Source organism: Erinaceus europaeus, chromosome 1 (genome assembly GCF_950295315.1).
Source record: "Erinaceus europaeus chromosome 1, mEriEur2.1, whole genome shotgun sequence".
Lineage (NCBI taxonomy): Eukaryota > Metazoa > Chordata > Mammalia > Eulipotyphla > Erinaceidae > Erinaceus > Erinaceus europaeus.
This window is the reverse complement of record NC_080162.1, coordinates 151,347,541-151,365,516: the sequence shown is the minus strand read 5'-3', so window position 1 is coordinate 151,365,516 and position 17,976 is coordinate 151,347,541. Positions and strand designations below refer to the sequence as shown.

General features: G+C 50.9%; 2 protein-coding genes across 10 annotated transcripts; one reads left to right on the top strand and one right to left on the bottom strand.

The window, feature by feature from the left end:
* Nucleotides 1–1,086: 1,086 nt before the first annotated feature.
* CCDC166 (coiled-coil domain containing 166) lies at nucleotides 1,087–9,348 on the bottom strand. Of its 2 annotated transcripts, XM_060198046.1 has the most exons (3): nucleotides 9,216–9,348; nucleotides 2,114–2,555; nucleotides 1,087–2,015 (listed from the first exon to the last, which is right to left on the bottom strand). In XM_060198046.1, the coding sequence occupies exons 1-3, from the start codon at nucleotides 9,245–9,247 to the stop codon at nucleotides 1,212–1,214; spliced, it is 1,278 nt and encodes a 425-aa protein (XP_060054029.1). In that variant the 5' UTR covers nucleotides 9,248–9,348; the 3' UTR covers nucleotides 1,087–1,211. The 2 variants fall into 2 exon arrangements, 1 of the variants encoding a protein (XP_060054029.1); XR_009551606.1 differs by lacking the exon at nucleotides 1,087–2,015 and having other exon boundaries at nucleotides 2,423–2,790; nucleotides 9,216–9,283.
* Nucleotides 8,770–16,563, top strand: MAPK15 (mitogen-activated protein kinase 15). Of its 8 annotated transcripts, none has more exons than XM_060197959.1 (14): nucleotides 8,770–9,618; nucleotides 11,887–11,985; nucleotides 12,214–12,243; nucleotides 12,344–12,434; nucleotides 13,515–13,645; nucleotides 13,723–13,886; nucleotides 14,055–14,194; nucleotides 14,644–14,701; nucleotides 14,930–15,067; nucleotides 15,195–15,300; nucleotides 15,405–15,600; nucleotides 15,702–15,838; nucleotides 15,924–16,058; nucleotides 16,141–16,563. In XM_060197959.1, the coding sequence occupies exons 1-14, from the start codon at nucleotides 9,121–9,123 to the stop codon at nucleotides 16,315–16,317; spliced, it is 2,100 nt and encodes a 699-aa protein (XP_060053942.1). In that variant the 5' UTR covers nucleotides 8,770–9,120; the 3' UTR covers nucleotides 16,318–16,563. The 8 variants fall into 8 exon arrangements, with proteins under 8 accessions (XP_060053942.1, XP_060053957.1, XP_060053935.1 ...); XM_060197952.1 differs by having other exon boundaries at nucleotides 8,772–9,618; nucleotides 15,927–16,058; nucleotides 16,129–16,563; XM_060197955.1 differs by having other exon boundaries at nucleotides 8,778–9,618; nucleotides 15,708–15,838; nucleotides 16,129–16,563.
* The last annotated feature ends 1,413 nt before the right edge of the window (nucleotides 16,564–17,976 follow it).

The following is a 17,976-nucleotide window of genomic DNA, read 5'->3' as shown; positions in this document are numbered from 1 at the left end:
GATGGATAGGACAGAGAAATTGAGAGAGGAGGGGAAGACAGAGAGGAGGAGAAAAAAATAGACACCTGCAGACCTGCTTCACCACTTGTGAAGCGACCCCCCTGCAGGTGGGGAGATCGGGGTTGGACTGGGAGACTTAGGCTGGTCTTTGCACTTCATGCCATCTGCGCTTAACCAGCTGTGCTACCGCATGCCCCACCCCCTTTTAAAATAAAATTTATTGGAGGCTGGGAGATAGTGCATGGGGTTAAGCACATCTGCCAAGCATCCTGGTTCCAGTCCCGGGCTCCCCACCTGCAGTGGGGTGGCTTCGCAAGCAGTGAAGCAGGTCTACAGGTGTCTGTCTTTCTCTCCCCTCTGTCTTCCCCTCCTCTTTCAATTTCTCTGTCCTATCCAACAGCAACATCAGCAGCATCAACAATAATAACAGCAACAACAACACCAACAACAATGGAAAAAAATGGTGTCAGGAACAGTGGATTCACAGTGTAGGCACTTGGCCTCAGCAATAACCCTGAAGGCAAAAATAAAATAAAATATTTTTAAAAATATTTATTTATTCATTAATGGAATAAGGGAAAAAGAGAATTACTCTGACACGTGATGCCAGGGGTTGAAGTCAGAACCTCATATTTGCGAGTCCAAAGATTTATCCATTGTACCACCTCCTGGTACCATTCTTGCAACTATTCTCCCTCTCCCTCTCTCCCTCCCTCCCTCCCTCCCTCCCTCCCTTCTTCTTTCTCTACCAGTGTACTGATCAGCTCTAGCTTATGGTGGTGTGAAAGATTGAATCTGGGACAATGTAGTCTCAGGCATGACTCTCTTTGCATAACCATTATGCTATCTACCCCCACCTATAGCTTTTCTCTAAATTAGAAATCTTATTAACAAGTTTAAATGGCCCTCAGCCCATAATATGCCATACAAAAAAATTCCATGGCTATCTCTGGAATTGGGATCGTGCTTCCCAAAAGCCAGAGTTCATGCTGGCTCGCTTCAACACCACATTGCCACTGTTGGCAGCATGTCAGAGACGCCTGATGGCAGCTGTTGAATGGGTACTGAGCCCTTGGAAGGCTAGAATGAAGACTTAATGAATGGCACCGAATCTTAGTGGTGCCACACATTTATTAACAGTGGAGTTCCCCAGGTAAGGTCTTGTACACTGGTTTCCTCTATGCTAACCTCAGGCTCTTCCTGTTGCGTCACTACTTAAGTTCTTCTTTTTCTGGGGGGTTGGAGGAATCCACAGCCGGTGCCGATTTCACCATGGGAATGGTGTTCTGTGAGGTCCTGAGGGGCAACTGGGAGCTCCGATGGGACTGACTGAAGGAAGCGACCTTGGTACCTGAGTGGGACGGGGCAACAGGCGGGTCCAGGGTACCTGGCAAGTTCGGGACCAAGGATGGAACCTGCGAACCCGCGCGGGACGGGATGTAGGACAGGCCTCTTGAACCCGGTTTAACAGAGACTATCGATGAGGCCCTAGAACCCCTTAGCAAAGTGTTCACAGAGACTTGGGAAGGATTCCAGGAGGTGGCACGCGACACATCCCGGGATGCTGCCTCTCTTGAGGGGTGTGATCCCGGGTTTGAGGGTGGTGTTGGCTGCCACAGCGGGGGACCCTCGGCGCCCCGGTGCAGCCAGCCATGCACCCGCGCGAGGTCTCGTGTGTCCTCGTGTTCGCGCCGCAGCTGGTCCCGCTGCTCCAGCAGCTGGCGTCGCATGTCGTGCAGTAGCTGGGCTCGGCTGAGCAGCCGTAGCAGCTCCAACCGCAGGCGCCCGTTGTCCACACGGACTGCCTGGGTGTGAGTGAAGAGCGCCCTCGTCGCCTCCCGCTCTGCGCGCCGCGCCAGGGACTGCACGCGCTGACGGGATTCCCGCTCAAAGGTGGCCTTGTCGTCCAGGAAGCGCTTCTTGACACGGTGCAGCAGCTGCGTGTGCTCCACGCGTTTGTGCAGCAGCTCCCGCTCCAGCGCCCGGATGCGGGCCAGCTGCTCCAGCTGCAGCTCCTGAGGCGGCGGTGGGGGAGGCGCGAGTGAGCCCCGGGTCGCCCCTCGCGCCCTCCACAGCCCTATTCCGTCGCCTGCCCGAAGACTTGCTTACTGGCCTTGTAGGGCTGCAGCTCCTGCACTTGCAGCGCCATCTTCGCTGCGCGCTCCTCCGCCTCCAGCAGCTGCGCGCGCACCTCGTCCTCGCGGCCCCGGTAAAGCCGCTCCAGCTCCGCGCGCTGCCACTGGATCTGCGTCAGGTCCTCGCGGTTCTGTTGGTCCATCCGGACGATGGCGTTGGGGCAGCGCTGCGCTCGCGTGCTCACGTAGCTGGCGTAGAGCCGGTTCTCCTCGCGCAGGCGCACCGCCTCGCTGTCCAGGAAGGCATTTTCCTGCAGCACCTGGTCCACGCGCCCGGAGGAGGCATCCAGCTGCTCCGACAGCAGCGCATATTCGCGCTGCAGGTACTGCGCGCGCTCCGACAGCGGCGGCTCCGCGCTCTCGCCAGGCCGGCGTCCTGCGCTCTGTACGCGCTTCTTCTTGGGCGCCAGAGCTGGGGGCCTAGGGCACCACGATCCATGAGGGCCCCGGCCCCCGCCCGCGCCACCGGCTTAGCCCTTCCCTCCCCCAGCCCTAGTATGCTAGCAGGGTGGGAGTTCCGAGGTAGGGGAGAGTCAGGAGTGTGGGGGCAATCAGGGGTCACCGTCGCCAACCTTCCTTCTTGAGCTCCTTCTGAACCAGGCCTGTCTTTGGGGTGTACGCCCTTGAGTAATGTTGACGTTCAAGCCCGCAGTCTCTATGGATACAGAACCTGAACAGTTACTTGAACAATGGCATTCTCCTCCTCTATCTCCCCGAACCCCCTCACCCAAGTCCTGGCAGCGTGGTAGCCAACAAAGGAATCCTAAAGCAACCAGGACAGAAATCACTAAAGTTAGGGCAGAAATAAATAACATTGAGAATAGGAAAACCATACAAAAGATCAATGAAAGTAAATGTTGGTTCTTAGAAAGAGTAAACAAAATCGACAAGCCTTTAGCCAGACTCACAAAACAAAAAAGGGAGAAGACCCAAATAAATCGGATAGTAAATGAAAGAGGAGATATCACAACAGACACTGCAGAAATTCAACATATCATGCGAGGCTTCTATGAACAACTATATGCCACCAAGCTAGAGAACCTGGAAGAAATGAATGATTTCCTAGATACCTACCAACTTCCAAAACTAAGTAAAGAGGAAGTGGATAACATGAACAGGCCCATCACAGCTAATGAAATTGAAACAGTTATCAAAAATCTTCCCAAAAATAAAAGTCCTGGACCAGATGGTTTTACAAATGAATTCTACAAAACTTTCAAAGAAGAACTAATACCTCTACTTTTAAAAGTCTTCCAGAAGATTGAAGACACTGGAATACTCCCTGCCAGCTTCTATGAAGCCAACATCACTTTGATACCAAAAGCAGACAGGGACACAACCAAAAAAGAAAACTACAGACCAATATCTCTGACGAACATAGATGCAAAAAATATTGAACAAAATTCCAGCCAACCGGATACAGCAGTATATCAAAAAGATTGTTCATCATGACCAAGTGGGGTTTATCCCAGGCATGCAAGGTTGGTTTAGTATACGTAAATCAATCAATGTGATCCACCACATCAACAAAAGCAAGACCAAAAACCACATGGTCATATCAATAGATGCAGAGAAAGCCTTTGACAAAATACAACATCCCTTTATGATCAAAACACTACAAAAAATAGGAATAGATGGAAAATTCCTGAAGATAGTGGAGTCTATATATAGCAAACCTACAGCCAACATCATACTCAATGGTGAAAAACTGGAAGCATTTCCCCTCAGATCAGGTACTAGACAGGGCTGCCCACTATCACCATTACTATTCAACATAGTGTTGGAAGTTCTTGCCATAGCAATCAGGCAGGAGCAAGGAATTAAAGGCATACAGATTGGAAGAGAAGAAGTCAAACTCTCCTTATTTGCAGATGACATGATAGTATACATGGAAAAACCTAAGGAATCCAGCAAGAAGCTTTTGGAAATCATCAGGCAATACAGTAATGTGTCAGGCTATAAAATTAACATTCAAAAGTCAGTGGCATTCCTCTATGCAAACACTAAGTTACAAGAAATTGAAATCCAGAAATCAGTTCCTTTTTCTATAGCAACAAAAACAATAAAATATCTAGGAGTAAACCTAATCAAAGAAGTGAAAGACTTGTATACTGAAAATTATGAGTCACTACTCAAAGAAATTGAAAAAGACACAAAGAAGTGGAAAGATATTCCATGTTCATGGGTTGGAAGAATTAACATCATCAGAATGAATATATTACCCAGAGTCATCTACAAATTTAATGCTATCCCCATCAAGATCCCAAGCACATTTTTTAGGAGAATAGAAAAAATGCTACAAATGTTTATCTGGAACCAGAAAAGACCTAGAATTGCCAAAACAATCTTGAGAAAAAAGAACATAACCGGAGGCATCACACTCCCAGATCTCAAACTGTATTATAGGGCCATTGTCATCAAAACTGCTTGGTACTGGAACATGAACAGACACACTGACCAGTGGAATAGAATTGAGAGCCCAGAAATGAGGCCCCACACGTATGGACATTAATCTTTGACAAAGGGGCCCAGACTATTACATGGGGAAAGCAGAGTCTCTTCAACAAATGGTGTTGGAAACAATGGGTTGAAACATGCAGAAGAATGAAACTGAATCACTGTATTTCACCAAATACAAAAGTAAATTCCAAGTGGATCAAGGACTTGGATGTTAGACCAGAAACTATCAGATACTTAGAGGAAAATATTGGCAGAACTTTTTTCCGCATAAATTTTAAAGACATTTTCAATGAAACGAATCCAATTACAAGGAAGACTAAGGCAAGTATAAACCTATGGGACTACATCAAATTAAAAAGCTTCTTCACAGCAAAAGAAACCACTACCCAAACCAAGAGACCCCTCACAGAATGGGAGAAGATCTTTACATGCCATACATCAGATAAGAGTTTAATAACCAATATATATAAAGAACTTGCCAGACTCAACAAGACAACAAATAACCCCATCCAAAAATGGGGGGAGGACTTGGACAGAATATTCACCACAGAAGAGATCCAAAAGGCCGAGAAACACATGAAAAAATGCTCCAAGTCTCTGATTGTCAGAGAAATGCAAATCAAGACAACAATGAGATATCACTTCACTCCTGTGAGAATGTCATACATCAGAAAAGGTAACAGCAGCAAATGCTGGAGAGGGTGTGGGGTCAAAGGAACCCTCCTGCACTGCTGGTGAGAATGTCAATTGGTCCAACCTCTGTGGAGAACAGTCTGGAGAACTCTCAGAAGGCTAGAAATGGACCTACCCTATGACCCTGCAATTCCCCTCCTGGGGATATATCCTAAGGAACCCAACACATCCATCCAAAAAGATCTGTGTACACATATGTTCTTGGCAACACAATTTGTAATAGCCAAAACCTGGAAGCAACCCAGGTGTCCAACAACAGATGAGTGGCTGAGCAAGTTGTGGTATATATACACAATGGAATACTACTCAGCTGTAAAAAATGGTGACTTCACCGTTTTCAGCCGATCTTGGATGGACCTTGAAAAAATCATGTTGAGTGAAATAAGTCAGAAACAGAAGGATGAATATGGGATGATCTCACTCTCAAGCCGAAGTTGAAAAACAAGATTAGAAAAGAAAACACAAGTCGAACCTGAAATGGAATTGGAGTATTACACCAAAGTAAAAGACTCTGGGGTGGGTGGGTGGGGAGAATACAGGTCCATGAAAGATGATGAATGACATAGTGGGGGTTGTATTGTTAAATGGGAATCTGGGGAATGTTATGCATGTACAAACTATTGTATTTACTGTTGAATGTAAAACATTAATTCCCCAATAAAGAAATAAATTATTAAAAAAAAAAAAGACTATGGACATTCCATTCCTGGGTCAGTGAACTGGGTCTTTTTTCTGACTCTGGAGCACACACTTAAGGTGGCTTCTGCCCCCCATCAAAAGGTGGGTAAACTCGGTGCCCTATGCAAGTGTCCCTGGCTGTGACTTGGGCCAACGTGGGCTTTTTGCTCTGCCTTTGACCAGCTTCTCTTCCCACCCCTGCCCAATGCTCTGGGAAGAGGGCATTGCCCTTCTCGTGGACGCCAGGGGAAAGCTTTGTGAGTGGTGAAGCAATACTGCAGGTGTCTCTCTGTCTCTCTATCTCCTCCTCCCTTCTCATTTTCTTTCTTTTGCACCTCCAGGGTTATTGCCGGGGCTCAGTGCCTGCACTAGGAATCCACTGCTCCTGGAGGCCATTTTTCTCCTTTTGTTGCCCTTGTTGTCTATCATTGTTGTGGTTATTATTGTTGTTGTTGTTACTGCTGTCGTTGTTGGATAGGACAGAGAAATGGAGAGAGGAGAGGAAGACAGGGGGAGAGAAAGATAGACACCCGCAGACCCACTTCACCGCCTGTGAAGCGACCCTCCAGCAGCTTGGGAACTGGGGTCTCTAACCGGGATCCCTACGTAGGTCTTTGCACTTTGCACCATGTGCGCTTAACCCGCTGCGCTACTGCGCGGCCCCCACCCTCTCATTTTCTAACTGTCTCTATCCAATAAATAAATAAAGATAATAAAAAAAGTTTTTAAGATGGGAGAAGGGAGTTGTGCGGTAGCGCAGCAGGTGGCGCAAAGCGCAAGGACCAGCATAAGGATCCCAGTTCAAGATCAAGACCCCGGCTCCCCACCTGCAGAGGAGTCTCACAGGTGGTGAAGCAGATCTGCAGATAATCTTTCTCTTCTCCTCTCTGTCTTCCCCTTCTCTCTCCATTTCTCTCTGTCCTATCCAACAACAATGACATCAATAATAACTACAACAATAAAAAACAAGGGCAACAAATGGGAATAAATAAATAAAAAGATGGAAGAAATAATTTTTGTCCTGACTTTTTTTGCAGGTCCTAGAAAATAAAGGGGTGCAGCATGTTAATATCTTTTTAAATTAATTTAATTTTAATTTTTTATTTTTATTTATTTTATTTTTTAAAGTTTTTTATTTTTTAATGTTTATTTATTCCCTTTTGTTGCCCTTGTTGTTTTTTATTGTTGTAGTTATTATTATTGTCATTGGATGGGGGCTTGAACCTGGCTCCTTGTGCACTGTAATGTTCATGCTTTACCAGGTGCACTACCATCCTTCCTTCCTTCCTTCCTTTCTAGATGATTTAAGCTTTTTTTTTTTAATTAGGGGACTAATGGTTTACAGAAAATACAGTTTAATACATGTGTAAAATTTCTCAATTTTCTGCAAGACACTCTCACCCTTAGCCTAGGTGCTCCTTCACCATCATGCACCAGGACCTGAAAGCTTTCTCTCCTACCCCACCCCCAGTCCTTTACTTTGGTGTAACACCCCTTCCTTCCTTCCATCATTCCTTCCTTCCTTCCTTTTTTTTTTTTTTTAAATAATTTATTTCTTTATTGGGGAATTAATGCTTTACATTCAACAGTAAATACAATAGTTTGTACATGCATAACATTCCCCAGTGTTGTATGCTTTACATTGGGTTCTAGTTCTCCCCCGCCAAGAGAATTAGATCAGGCCTGCTAATTTCGCGGGCCCACTTGGCCCCGCCCCAAGGAACCCCGCCAGAGTTCCAGAGTGACAAAGTTGAAGAGTTCCAGAGTTGGAGAGGGTTCCTGAGTTGCAGAGTAAGAGAGAGTGCTTGCGCCGCCGCAAAGAGACAGCTGAGTTCTGTTTGGTGATTAGTTTGTCTTAGTTTATGAACCGTTGTTCCTGAATAAAGAAATACAGCTTCCCTGCCCAGCCGTTGTCTCCGCGTCTCTGTTACCCGCCCGTGAAGCTAGCCCGGCCGGCAAGAGCCTTCCGAAATTTTAACAACACCCCAGATTCCCATTTAACAATACAACCCCCACTATGTCATTCCCTTCCTTCTTTTGATATGACAAAGAAACTGAGAGAAGATAGGGTGAGAGAGAGACCAGCAGCATTTCTCCATCAATTATGAAACATCCTCCCTGCAGGTGGGTACCAAGGGCTTGACCATAGGTCCTAGAACATGGCAACATGTGCACTCAATAAGGTGCTCTAATGCCCAGCACCTATCAGCATCTTTAAATATATGTATATCTAGGGGCCAGATGGTGGTGTATCTGGTTGAGTGCACACATTACTATGCATGAGGACCCAAGTTCAAGCCCCCATTCCCCACCTTCATGCAGGAAGCTTCACAAGTGGTGAAATAGTGCTACAGATGCTTGCCTCTCTCTCTCTCTCTCCCCCCTCCCTCCCCCTCTCCCTCCCCCCTCCCTCCAGGGTTACCTCTGGGGCTCTGTGCCTGCACTACAAATCCACTGCTCCTGGCAGATATTTTTCCCTCATTATTTTTGGATAGGACAGAGAGAAATTGAGAGGGGGAGGGAAGATAGTGAGAGAGATAGACACATGCAGGCCTGCTTCATCGCTTGTTAAGCGACCCCTACCCCCACAGGTGGGGAGCCGGGGCTCAAACTGGGATCCTTACTACTTCCTACTATGTGCCTATGTGCGCTTAACCTGGTGCGCCACCGCCTGCCCCCCCCATATATATTTTTCCCTTCCTTCTCAATTTCTGTCTGTATCATGAATGAATGAATGAAATATTGAAAAACTATATATTTGTTTTCTTTTAGTGAGAGAGAGAATGGAGATATGGAGAGAGGCAGGCCAGAGCACTGCTCAGCTGTGGTTTACAGTGGTGTGGTGAATTAAATCTTGGACTTTGGAGCCTCAGGCATGAAAGACTTTGTGCATAGCCATTATGCTATCTCCCCAGCCCCACTATCAGCATCTTAAACCTAAAAAGTCCCAACTCCTGATCTCTTCTGTAGATCTACTCTATCCACTGCCTCCCCATCTCGGCTCTGCCCTTCCAGACACCCGCCCTGATCCTGAGATAATCTGAGATTCCTCCTTGGCTCACGCCCGCAGTTCACCCATGCAAATCTTGGGGCCCGGCTACAGTCAGAGTGCTCCTTTCCACACTCCCACCATACTGCTCTCTCTTGTTCTGCTATGCAGGGCGTGACTAGAACCCTGCTGAGAACCACACGCCCTTCTCATTCACAACAGCCGCCCCTTGTTCTGCATCCTCCTTATGTCCTGATTACCTCAAGCGCTGTCCCAGCGCTGCACTGGACATGCACCCATTCAGGCCTTGCCCTCTCTACCTTCTCAGGGCTCCTCCAGCCTCCAAGGCCCCAAGCTCCAAACCCTCCAGCTCAGCCCAGGGCTCCAGCCTTTCCGGGCTGGTTCAGGCAGACCCAGAGGCGCTTGCATTTGGGAGCAGGATTTCACAGGGGCCTCGGATTGGCTGGACAGGGCCACAGACCCCGCCCTGTCCAGCCCAGTGCATGCGCAAAGGAGAAGCACCGGTTGCCAGGGCAACCAGAGGTAACAACTCGAGCCCAGCGGGGTGTCAGCAGGCCCAGGTCCCGGGCGGGCATGTGCGCCGCGGAGGTGGACTATCACGTAGCCCGGAGATACCTGCTCAAGCGGCGGCTCGGAAAGGGGGTGAGCAGGTCCAGGCGGAGGTAGTGGCTCCAGGGTTAGGTCCTGCCTCCTCCACCGACGGGTGTTTATTTCCTATAATGCGGCCCCTTGGTGCCAGGTCGCAGAGAACTTGTCAGGGGACTGGATGCAGGGCACGGATGGGGGGACTCCCAAAGGTCTCAGACAGCAACTGTGCTGGTGACCCATCTACTCACCTACCGTTCTGGACTTCTGGACGCAGTTGCTCCAGGCGTGGCTGGAGGAGGCAGTGTGGGTCAGGAAGGGGAGAAAGCCTAGGTGAGTGCAGACAGAAAGTGCAAAGGCCCTGAGGGAGGGCCATGCTTGGAATAGTCTAGGAGTGGTAGGGGGAGGTATCAGATCCTGTGGGGTTTGGGGCACTTCCAGGATTTTGACTTTTTTTTTAAATGATTTATTTATTTATTCATTGCTTCCAGGGTTATTGCTGGGGCTCGGTGCCTGCACTATTAATCCACTACTCATGGAGGCTATTTTTCCCATTTTGTTGCCCTTGCTGTTGTGCTTGCTGTACTTGTTATTGTTGTCATAGCTGTTGTTGTTGTTGGATAGGACAGAGAGAAATGGAGAGAGGAGGGGGAGACAGAGAGGAGGAGAGATAGACACCTGCAGACCTGCTTCACTGCCTGTGAAGCGACTCCCCTGCAGGTGGGGAGCTGGGGGCTTGAACCCGGATCCTTACACCCGCCCTTGCGCTTTGTGCCATGTGCACTTAATCAATTGCACTCCCTTTATTTATTTTTTATTGGATAGAGACAGAGAGGAATTGAGAGGGGAGGGAGAGACAAAGATAGAGGGGGTGGGAGCAGATACCTGCAGCCCTGTTCCACCACTCATGAAGCTTTCCTCCTGTAAGTGGAGACCAGGGACTTGAACCTGCAACCTTGTGCACTGTAATGTGTGTTCTTAACCATGTGCACCACCGCCTGAATTTTGAGTTTTTTAAGATTTATTTTAGGGGCTAGGCAGTGGTGCATCCAGTTAAGCGCAAGGGCAGGGGCTTGAGCCCCCTCCTTTAGGGGACGCTTCACAGCATTGACACAAATCTGCAGGTGCCTATCTTTCTCTCTTCCTCTCTCAATCTCCTCTCTCTTCTCATTTTCTCTCTGTCCTATTCCAATTTTTTAAAAAAATGGAAAAAAATGGCTTCAGGGAGCAGTGGGTTGGTAATGTTGGCACCAAGGCCTAGCAACAACAGTGATGGCAATAAAATATTAAATTTAAAAATATTTATTTTGTTCACCACATATGAGATATTTTCACATGAGGCAGTGAGAGAGAGAAACCAGAACACCACTCTAGGACATGTAGCATTGAGGATTGAACCAGGAACCTCAGGCATGAAAGGCTGATGTTTTTACCAACTAAGGTATTTCTCCAGACAGGATTCTGACTTTTACTGAATGACATGAGTCATTCATGAGACATGAGACCACTTTCCAAGCCTGACCTTGCTGGTTCTGTTAAGACTGGGTGTAGGCAAGGGGGGATTTGTGGAGGGAAATTAGTTGAGATGAGTCCAGTGATCTAGGGAAGTATCAGGCCCTGCCCAGGTGGAGGCAGGAGAGGTGGAAGGGAATGGTGGGGACTTTGACAAATCCTAAAAAGGGAGTATCTGCTGACAGGGTTAGTGGAGTGTGTGAAAGAGGGGGGCCCTGGGCACCTGGAAAGGTGAAAGTTTGTCCCAAGACTGGATATAATTCAGTTTCCACGCAGAAGTTTCCACCTGTGACCTTATTTCTTTTTTTTTTATTCCCTTTTGTTGCCCTTGTTGTAGTTATTATTGATGTCGTTGTTGTTGGATAGGACAGAGAGAAATGGAGAGAGGAGGGGAAGACAGAGAGGGGGAGAGAAAGACAGACACCTGCAGACCTGCTTCACCGCCTGTGAAGGGACCTGCCTGCAGGTGGGGAGCCGGGGGCTGGAGCGGGGGGCTGGAACCGGGATCCTGACGCCGGTCCTTGAGCTTAGCGCCACCTGCGCTTAACCCACTGCGCTACAGCCCGACTCCCAGTGACCTTATTTCTTCCAGATGTCTCCTAGATCTCCACTTGACTCTGTCTTCCCCAGCTTCCCCATCACCCTCCTCTGGAAGGGGCTAAAATCCTGGAGAGCAGGCTGGGCTGCCTGAAGCTTTGAGGGTCTTTCCAGAGCCACAAACCTTACATCCTGGCCCCTCCCAGAAGCCAGAGAAGGGAGGGGCTGAGAGTGGGTAGCTGGGCAGGAGACCAGCTCTGATGGCCTTCTTTGCAGGCTTATGGCATCGTGTGGAAGGCAGTGGATCGGAAGACTGGTGAGGTCGTGGCCATCAAGAAAATCTTTGATGCCTTTAGGGATAAAACAGATGCCCAGGTCAGAGAGCTGCAAGAGCAGTGTGGGGAAGGGCACAGGCTTGCAGTAACCCCTTTCTGCCTTGATGCTGGGAAGCCCATTCAGAGTAGGTTTTGACATTTCTCAGAGGACCACCCCAGATCCAGTGGGCATATAGGTACCATACCCAGATCCCTGTGGATTCTCTCAGGATTGGGGGGGAGTGTCCTTCTTCCTCTCCTCACCACTACTGTGTCTCTCTCCTTCCAGAGGACTTTCCGGGAAGTTACACTACTCCAGGTGAGTGACAAGGCCTCAGCCTTCCATCCTGGCTTCATCTCTCCAGCAAGGGGACAAGAAGCTCTTGACTTACCAGCTGGGCCCCTGGCTCTCTCTCCAGGAATTTAGGGGCCACCCCAACATCATCCACCTACTTGATGTGATCCGGGCAGAGAATGACAAGGACATTTACTTGGTGTTTGAGTGTATGGGTGAGTCAGGCCTCTGTTCTGACCAGGGACCTCCCAACCCCCACCTTGCTGGGTTACCTCATCCAAGGACATAGAGCTTCTGAGTGTCTATTCAGAGCCTGGCAGTGGCCATCTGCCTTCTGCCTTGTCCTTTTATGACCCATTTTTTAGAAAACAAAGGCAAGGGGACTGGGTGGTGGTGCACCGGGTTAAGCGCAAGTGCACAAAGTATGAAGCACAAAAACCCAAGCAAGGATCCTGGTTTAAGCCCCTGGTTCTCCACCTGCAGGGGGGTTGCTTTACAATCAGTGAAGCAGGACTGCAGGTGTCTCTCTATCTGTGTGTCTCTCTGTTTCCCCTCCTCTCTCAATTTCTCTCTGTCCTAGCCAATAAAATGAAAAGAAAAAATAATAATAATAGCCACTAGGAGCAGTGGATTTTTTTTTTTTTTTTTTTGCCTCCAAGGTTATTGCTGGAGCTCAGTGCCTGCACCATGAATCCACTGCTCCTGGAGGCCATTATTATTATTTTTGTTGTTGTTGCCCTTATTGCTGTAGCCTTGTTGTGGTCATTATTGTTGTTGTTGATGTCATTCGTTGTTGGATAGGACAAGAGAGAAATGGAGAGAGGAGGGGAAGACAGAGAGGGGGAGAGAAAGATAGACACCTGCAGACCTGCTTCACCGATTGTGAAGTGACTCCCCTGCAGGTGGGGAGCCAGGGGCTTGAACTGGGATCCTTACATCAGTCCTTGTGCTTTGCACCACATGCGCTTAACCCGCTGCACTACCACCTGACCCCCGGAGTATTTATATTGCTGGCACCAAGCCTCAGTGAAAACCCTGGAGGCGAAAGAAAGAAAGAAGTAAAGAATTAAAGTAGCTCCATATGTACTGACCACTGTTCAGTGCTGACAGTGACAGTGAGCCCCTGAGAAGCTTCAGGGCCGAACAGTGTGAGCACTTGGGACTCGGTTCTGAGGCAGCGAGCAGGATCGGGGACTGTGGGTAATGGGCTAAGCAACCTCCTCAGGAAACCCTGAAGTGGAACAGGTCTTCCCACCCTTCCCCGGGCCCTAGACTGACTCCCCCTGCCCTCCCAGACACCGATCTGAATGCTGTGATCTGTAAGGGAGGACTATTGAAAGACATCCACAAGCGCTACATCTTCTACCAGCTTCTGCGAGCCACCAAGTTCATCCACTCAGGTGGTGTCATCCACCGGGACCAGAAGGTGCCACCCATACTGTGTCCCCTGCCTACCAGCATCCACCCAGTGGTCTGCAGCCCTCACCTACTTCCTTTCCCCAGCCATCCAACATCCTCCTCAATGCCAACTGCCTGGTGAAACTCTGTGACTTTGGCCTTGCCCGCACACTGAGTGGCTTCCCTGAGAAGCCTGAGGGCCAGGCCCTGACAGAGTATGTGGCCACTCGCTGGTATCGGGCTCCGGAGGTGCTACTGTCCTCAAGCTGGTAACAGTGATTCCCCCCTTCCCCATCCCCGTCTCACCCCCCCCCCAGATGGGTGGTCCTGGGCATGCCAGGGCCTGAACCTTCCAACAGTACCTAGAAATGCCCCTCTACCCACACAGCCCTCTACCTTTCAGGTGCTTCCCACTCTTCTATCCCTTTCTGCCCCAGGTACACCCCTGGGGTGGACATGTGGAGTTTGGGCTGCATCTTGGGGGAGATGCTTCGAGGGAGGCCCCTGTTCCCTGGCACATCCACGCTCCACCAGCTGGAGTTGATTCTGGACACCATCCCACCACCATCTGAGGAGGGTGAGCCTTCTGGGTGCTGGACATTAGGCTCAGGGACACTGATTGAAAAACTAGCCCTGGGAAGGGGTGCTGGGAAGGGAGGAACAGAGCCTCAGGAAAAAGCCCTGTGAACAGTCAGGCCAGGGAAGAGCTGCTGGAGTATGGAAGGGCTTGGGGGTCTGGCCACAGGGTAAGTAAGTACCAAACAGTGTCCAGGAGAGTCCAGTGGGCAGATCCCCACTGCTAGAAGCTGGGTGGGATGCTTGAGGGGCATGTGCTCTGTGGGGCTGCTAGAGCTGGGCAAGCATGAGGACTGGGAGGGGTGTAGCTGCAAGTGCACTTGTGAGCAGGCCACTGGTGACAGGTGCAAGAGTGCAAGGGTAGTGGGTGGGGTTCCAGCCATGCAGAGAGAAGGGTCAGAGGATAGGTCCTTTGAGCAGGCCCTGCTGAGCATGCTCCCCCACCCCCAGACCTCCTGGCTCTCAGTTCCAGCTACAGTGCCTCCATCCTGCCCCGCCTGGGCTCTGGGTGAGTGTGCCCTTCCCTGCAGCACTCTAACCCTCACTCACCCTGCCCTCCTGTTGGGGACCCAAACCCCAACAACTAACTACCTTTTTGTATATAAATGATAGATAGAGCCAGAGAGCCCTGCAAGCAAGGGAAGGAGGGGCATGCTGGGGGGGTGGGGCACAGACACAAGAAAATGGGGGAGGGGTCCCAACCTAGAGAGGGATCAGACATTTGAATTGCTCACAGGCCACGGCAGACACTGAAGGCCCTGTTGCCTCCTGACACCCCCCTAGAGGCTCTGGACCTCCTCAGAAGGCTCCTGGTGTTTGCCCCGGACAAGCGACTCAGTGCCACTCAGGCCTTACAGCACCCCTACTTGCAGAGGTAGGGTGGTAGGGAGGGCAGGTCTGTGAGCTAGTCTCCCCATTACTGACTGGGGGTGGGTGAGAGAGGACTGAGAAACTGACTTGACCTGGGCCCAGGACTCACCTTTCTGCTCACCTCTGGGTAGATTCCACTGCCCCGCCCGCGAGTGGACCCTTGAGGCAGACGTGCGACTCTCTGTGCCTGAAGAAATCCAGCTCTCTGCTTCTGAGTACCGCAACCACCTCTACCAGGTGACCCACACACACACCTCTACTCCCCCTGCCCCTACCTCCTGGAGCCTTCTTCGACTGTCCCTCACACCAAGCACACCTCTGAGCACGCCTTCCTCCCACAGATAATCTTAAAGCAAGGCCAGAGCTGCACCCCCAGAGAGAAGGACCCGGAGGACACCGCACCGCTGGCTGCAGAGGGCAGAGCCCCGCAGAAGCACTCACTCCAATGCGGGGTGCTCCCCAAGCTCTCCTCTGGTACATCCGTACAGGACTCAGGGCTTAAGCTCCATAGTGGGCCTGACCATCGCCAGATGCACGGTGTGTGATGTCTGGGTGCACCCACTGGGCATGGCCGTGTTCTTTCCCAAAACGTCCTGAGCGCATCCCTAACCTCCCCCACCCCCACCCCTTCCTGGTAGTAGCAGAAGCCAGAGGAACTCACCACATTACCCGGCAGAATTCGGGTTCCCTGCTCCAGCTTGTGCTTCCAGACAGACCAGGGAAAGGGGACAAGTCCTCAAGGCCGCAGGGGGACACCCCCAAGGCCCAGGCGCAGGTGGGTCGTGGTGGTGGGAGGCCGCTATAGTGCCCGAGGGCCAAGGACTCCGGCCAGTAGGTAACCCCAGGCGCGCCCCTTGCAGCAGAAGCCCGGCGTGAGGGGGAAGGCGCCCACCCTGGCTTCTCAGGCCGCAGCCAATGCAGCCCACCGAGCACTGATCCGGAGGGAGCCGAACCCGGCCACTGGAGCTAGGAAGGTTGGCACGGGTGCTCGACAGGTGAGCCCCGCTCCCGCACCCCGCCCACCAGGTGCCTGGTACCCCGCCCCCTCACGAAGACTATCCGCAGGCGCTCCACCAGCCCCCACTGGAGACCAACCCTGATCCACGGCCGGGCCGGAGGATGTTCAGCGCGTCTGCCCTGCAGGGGGCCCAGGGTGCCGCCAGGGCAGTGCTGGGGGGCTACTCCCAAGCCTACGGGACCGTCTGCCTCTCGGCACTGGGTCGCTTGTCCCTGCTGCCAGGACCCCGTGGGTGAGACACCCGACTCAGGGCTTGCGGCTCAAGCCCAGCGTCCTTGACCACCCTTACCCCAAACTACAGTTCCTTCTTCCTCCCACCCCTTCCCCAGTGGTCCCCACCCCTCCTCAGTTCCCAACCCCTAATCCCCAACCCCTTGAGGTGCCCAGTGCTCTCCACTCACTTACCTTGCTCCAGAGTGGGGACCCTTTCAAGTTTTGGGGAGCTGGTGTTGGCCTCTCTGGAAATAAATGATGTACTCCCAGCCCCTTTATGTCCTCCACTAAAGTTTCATCTCACATCCACCTTATCTTTTGTCCTCTGTGAAGAAGGAATTCCTTTTTCTTGAGGTCTCCCCATCCTTTCCCAAAAGCCTCCCCACTCCCCAGTTCTTAGTACCCCCTCTATGTTTAGGACAAAGCCCAGGAGCCACCAGGGCACTGTCTGCTACCACCCTGTGCCACTGGGGCCTGTTTGTGGGGTGCCTTTGGGCCAGCTTGTCCTTTGCCCACAAGCATACTGGGACCTGAGTGTACCCAGGTTGTCTCCACAAGAGCACTTCTGAGGCTCAGAGCCAGAGGGGCAGGTGACAGGGTTATGCCCAGTTCATGCCTCATCCACAATAGTGACTGCTCCCTGGTTGGTCTCCAGGCATGGGACGGGGTTGAACTATAGATGGGATTTAAGGCTACCTCTTTTGGTCACCACCAAGCAAAGGGCCTATGTGTCGAGGCTCAGTGATGCCCCGATGAGCCCTGACATTGGGGCATGGATGCTACCTTCCCCCTGCCAAGTTGGAGGAGTTCATAGTCTGAGGGGAGTGCCACCATGAACTAGAGCTGAACAGTGCTCTGGTAAGAAAAAAAAAAGTCTGAGGAGTGTGGGCTGTAAGGAGCTAGAACCACTGCTGGCTAGATACTGAGGGACAGGAAGGGGACTGGCAGGTCTGGAATGGGGAGAATTGGGCAGAGGGTAAAGCAATACTACATAATCAGAGACTCTGAAAGCTGAGAGGGGCTGAGGAGGAACCCAGGAAGGAATAGGGCCAAGGTTCTACTTGATGGTCTCATGAACCCCAGGATGATGGACAAATGGGGAGGGGGTAGATGGGCTTCCCAGAGAGGAGCAGAGGAACAAGGAAGTCTAATTACTGTGCAGGCAGCACCACCTCAGGACTAAACAACTAGGCAAGTGGCCAGTTGGCATTCAGGGCCAGAGAAGACTCTAGCCAGACGGGATGATGGGATATGTCTGCTGGGCTAGGTGACCAGGGCCAGGGAGTGCCCAGGGGTGTGCCTGCATGAAGAGATGAGTTGGCTGTGTTGTGGGGCTGAAGACTGACAGGAGTCTGTTGGCTTAGCAGATCAGGTGGTGCTGGCAGTGTGGGTGGGGAGATATCTTCTGCCCTTAGAGGTGAGTGGTACTATCCAGAGAGAAATCTAAGTTCTTTATTTTGTTTTTAATACTTATTTTCCCTTTTGTTGCCCTTGTTTTTATTGTTGTAGTTATTATGGTTATTTATGTTGCCGTTGTTAGATAGGACAGAGAGAAATGGAGCGAGGAGGGAGAAGACAGGGAGGGGGAGAGAAAGATAAGACACCTGCAGACCTGTTTCACTGCCTGTGAAGCAATACCCCTGCAGGTGGGGAACCGGGATCCTTAGGCCGGTCCTTGTGCT

Bases quoted from the DNA above. Each gene is read 5' to 3' on its own strand.
- MAPK15 (XM_016185151.2), top strand. From the start codon at position 9,121: ATGCAGGGCGTGACTAGAACCCTGCTGAGAACCACACGCCCTTCTCAT. The intron at 9,619-11,886 runs GTGAGCAGGTCC...CCTTCTTTGCAG, and splicing joins AGCGGCGGCTCGGAAAGGGG to GCTTATGGCATCGTGTGGAA. The intron at 12,435-13,514 runs GTGAGTCAGGCC...CTGCCCTCCCAG, and splicing joins CTTGGTGTTTGAGTGTATGG to ACACCGATCTGAATGCTGTG.
- CCDC166 (XM_060198046.1), bottom strand. From the start codon at position 9,247: ATGTCCAGTGCAGCGCTGGGACAGCGCTTGAG. The intron at 2,556-9,215 runs GTAATCAGGACA...GTGGTGCCCTAG, and splicing joins GCGCTGGGACAGCGCTTGAG to GCCCCCAGCTCTGGCGCCCA. The intron at 2,016-2,113 runs GCCAGTAAGCAA...CCGCCGCCTCAG, and splicing joins AGGAGCTGCAGCCCTACAAG to GAGCTGCAGCTGGAGCAGCT.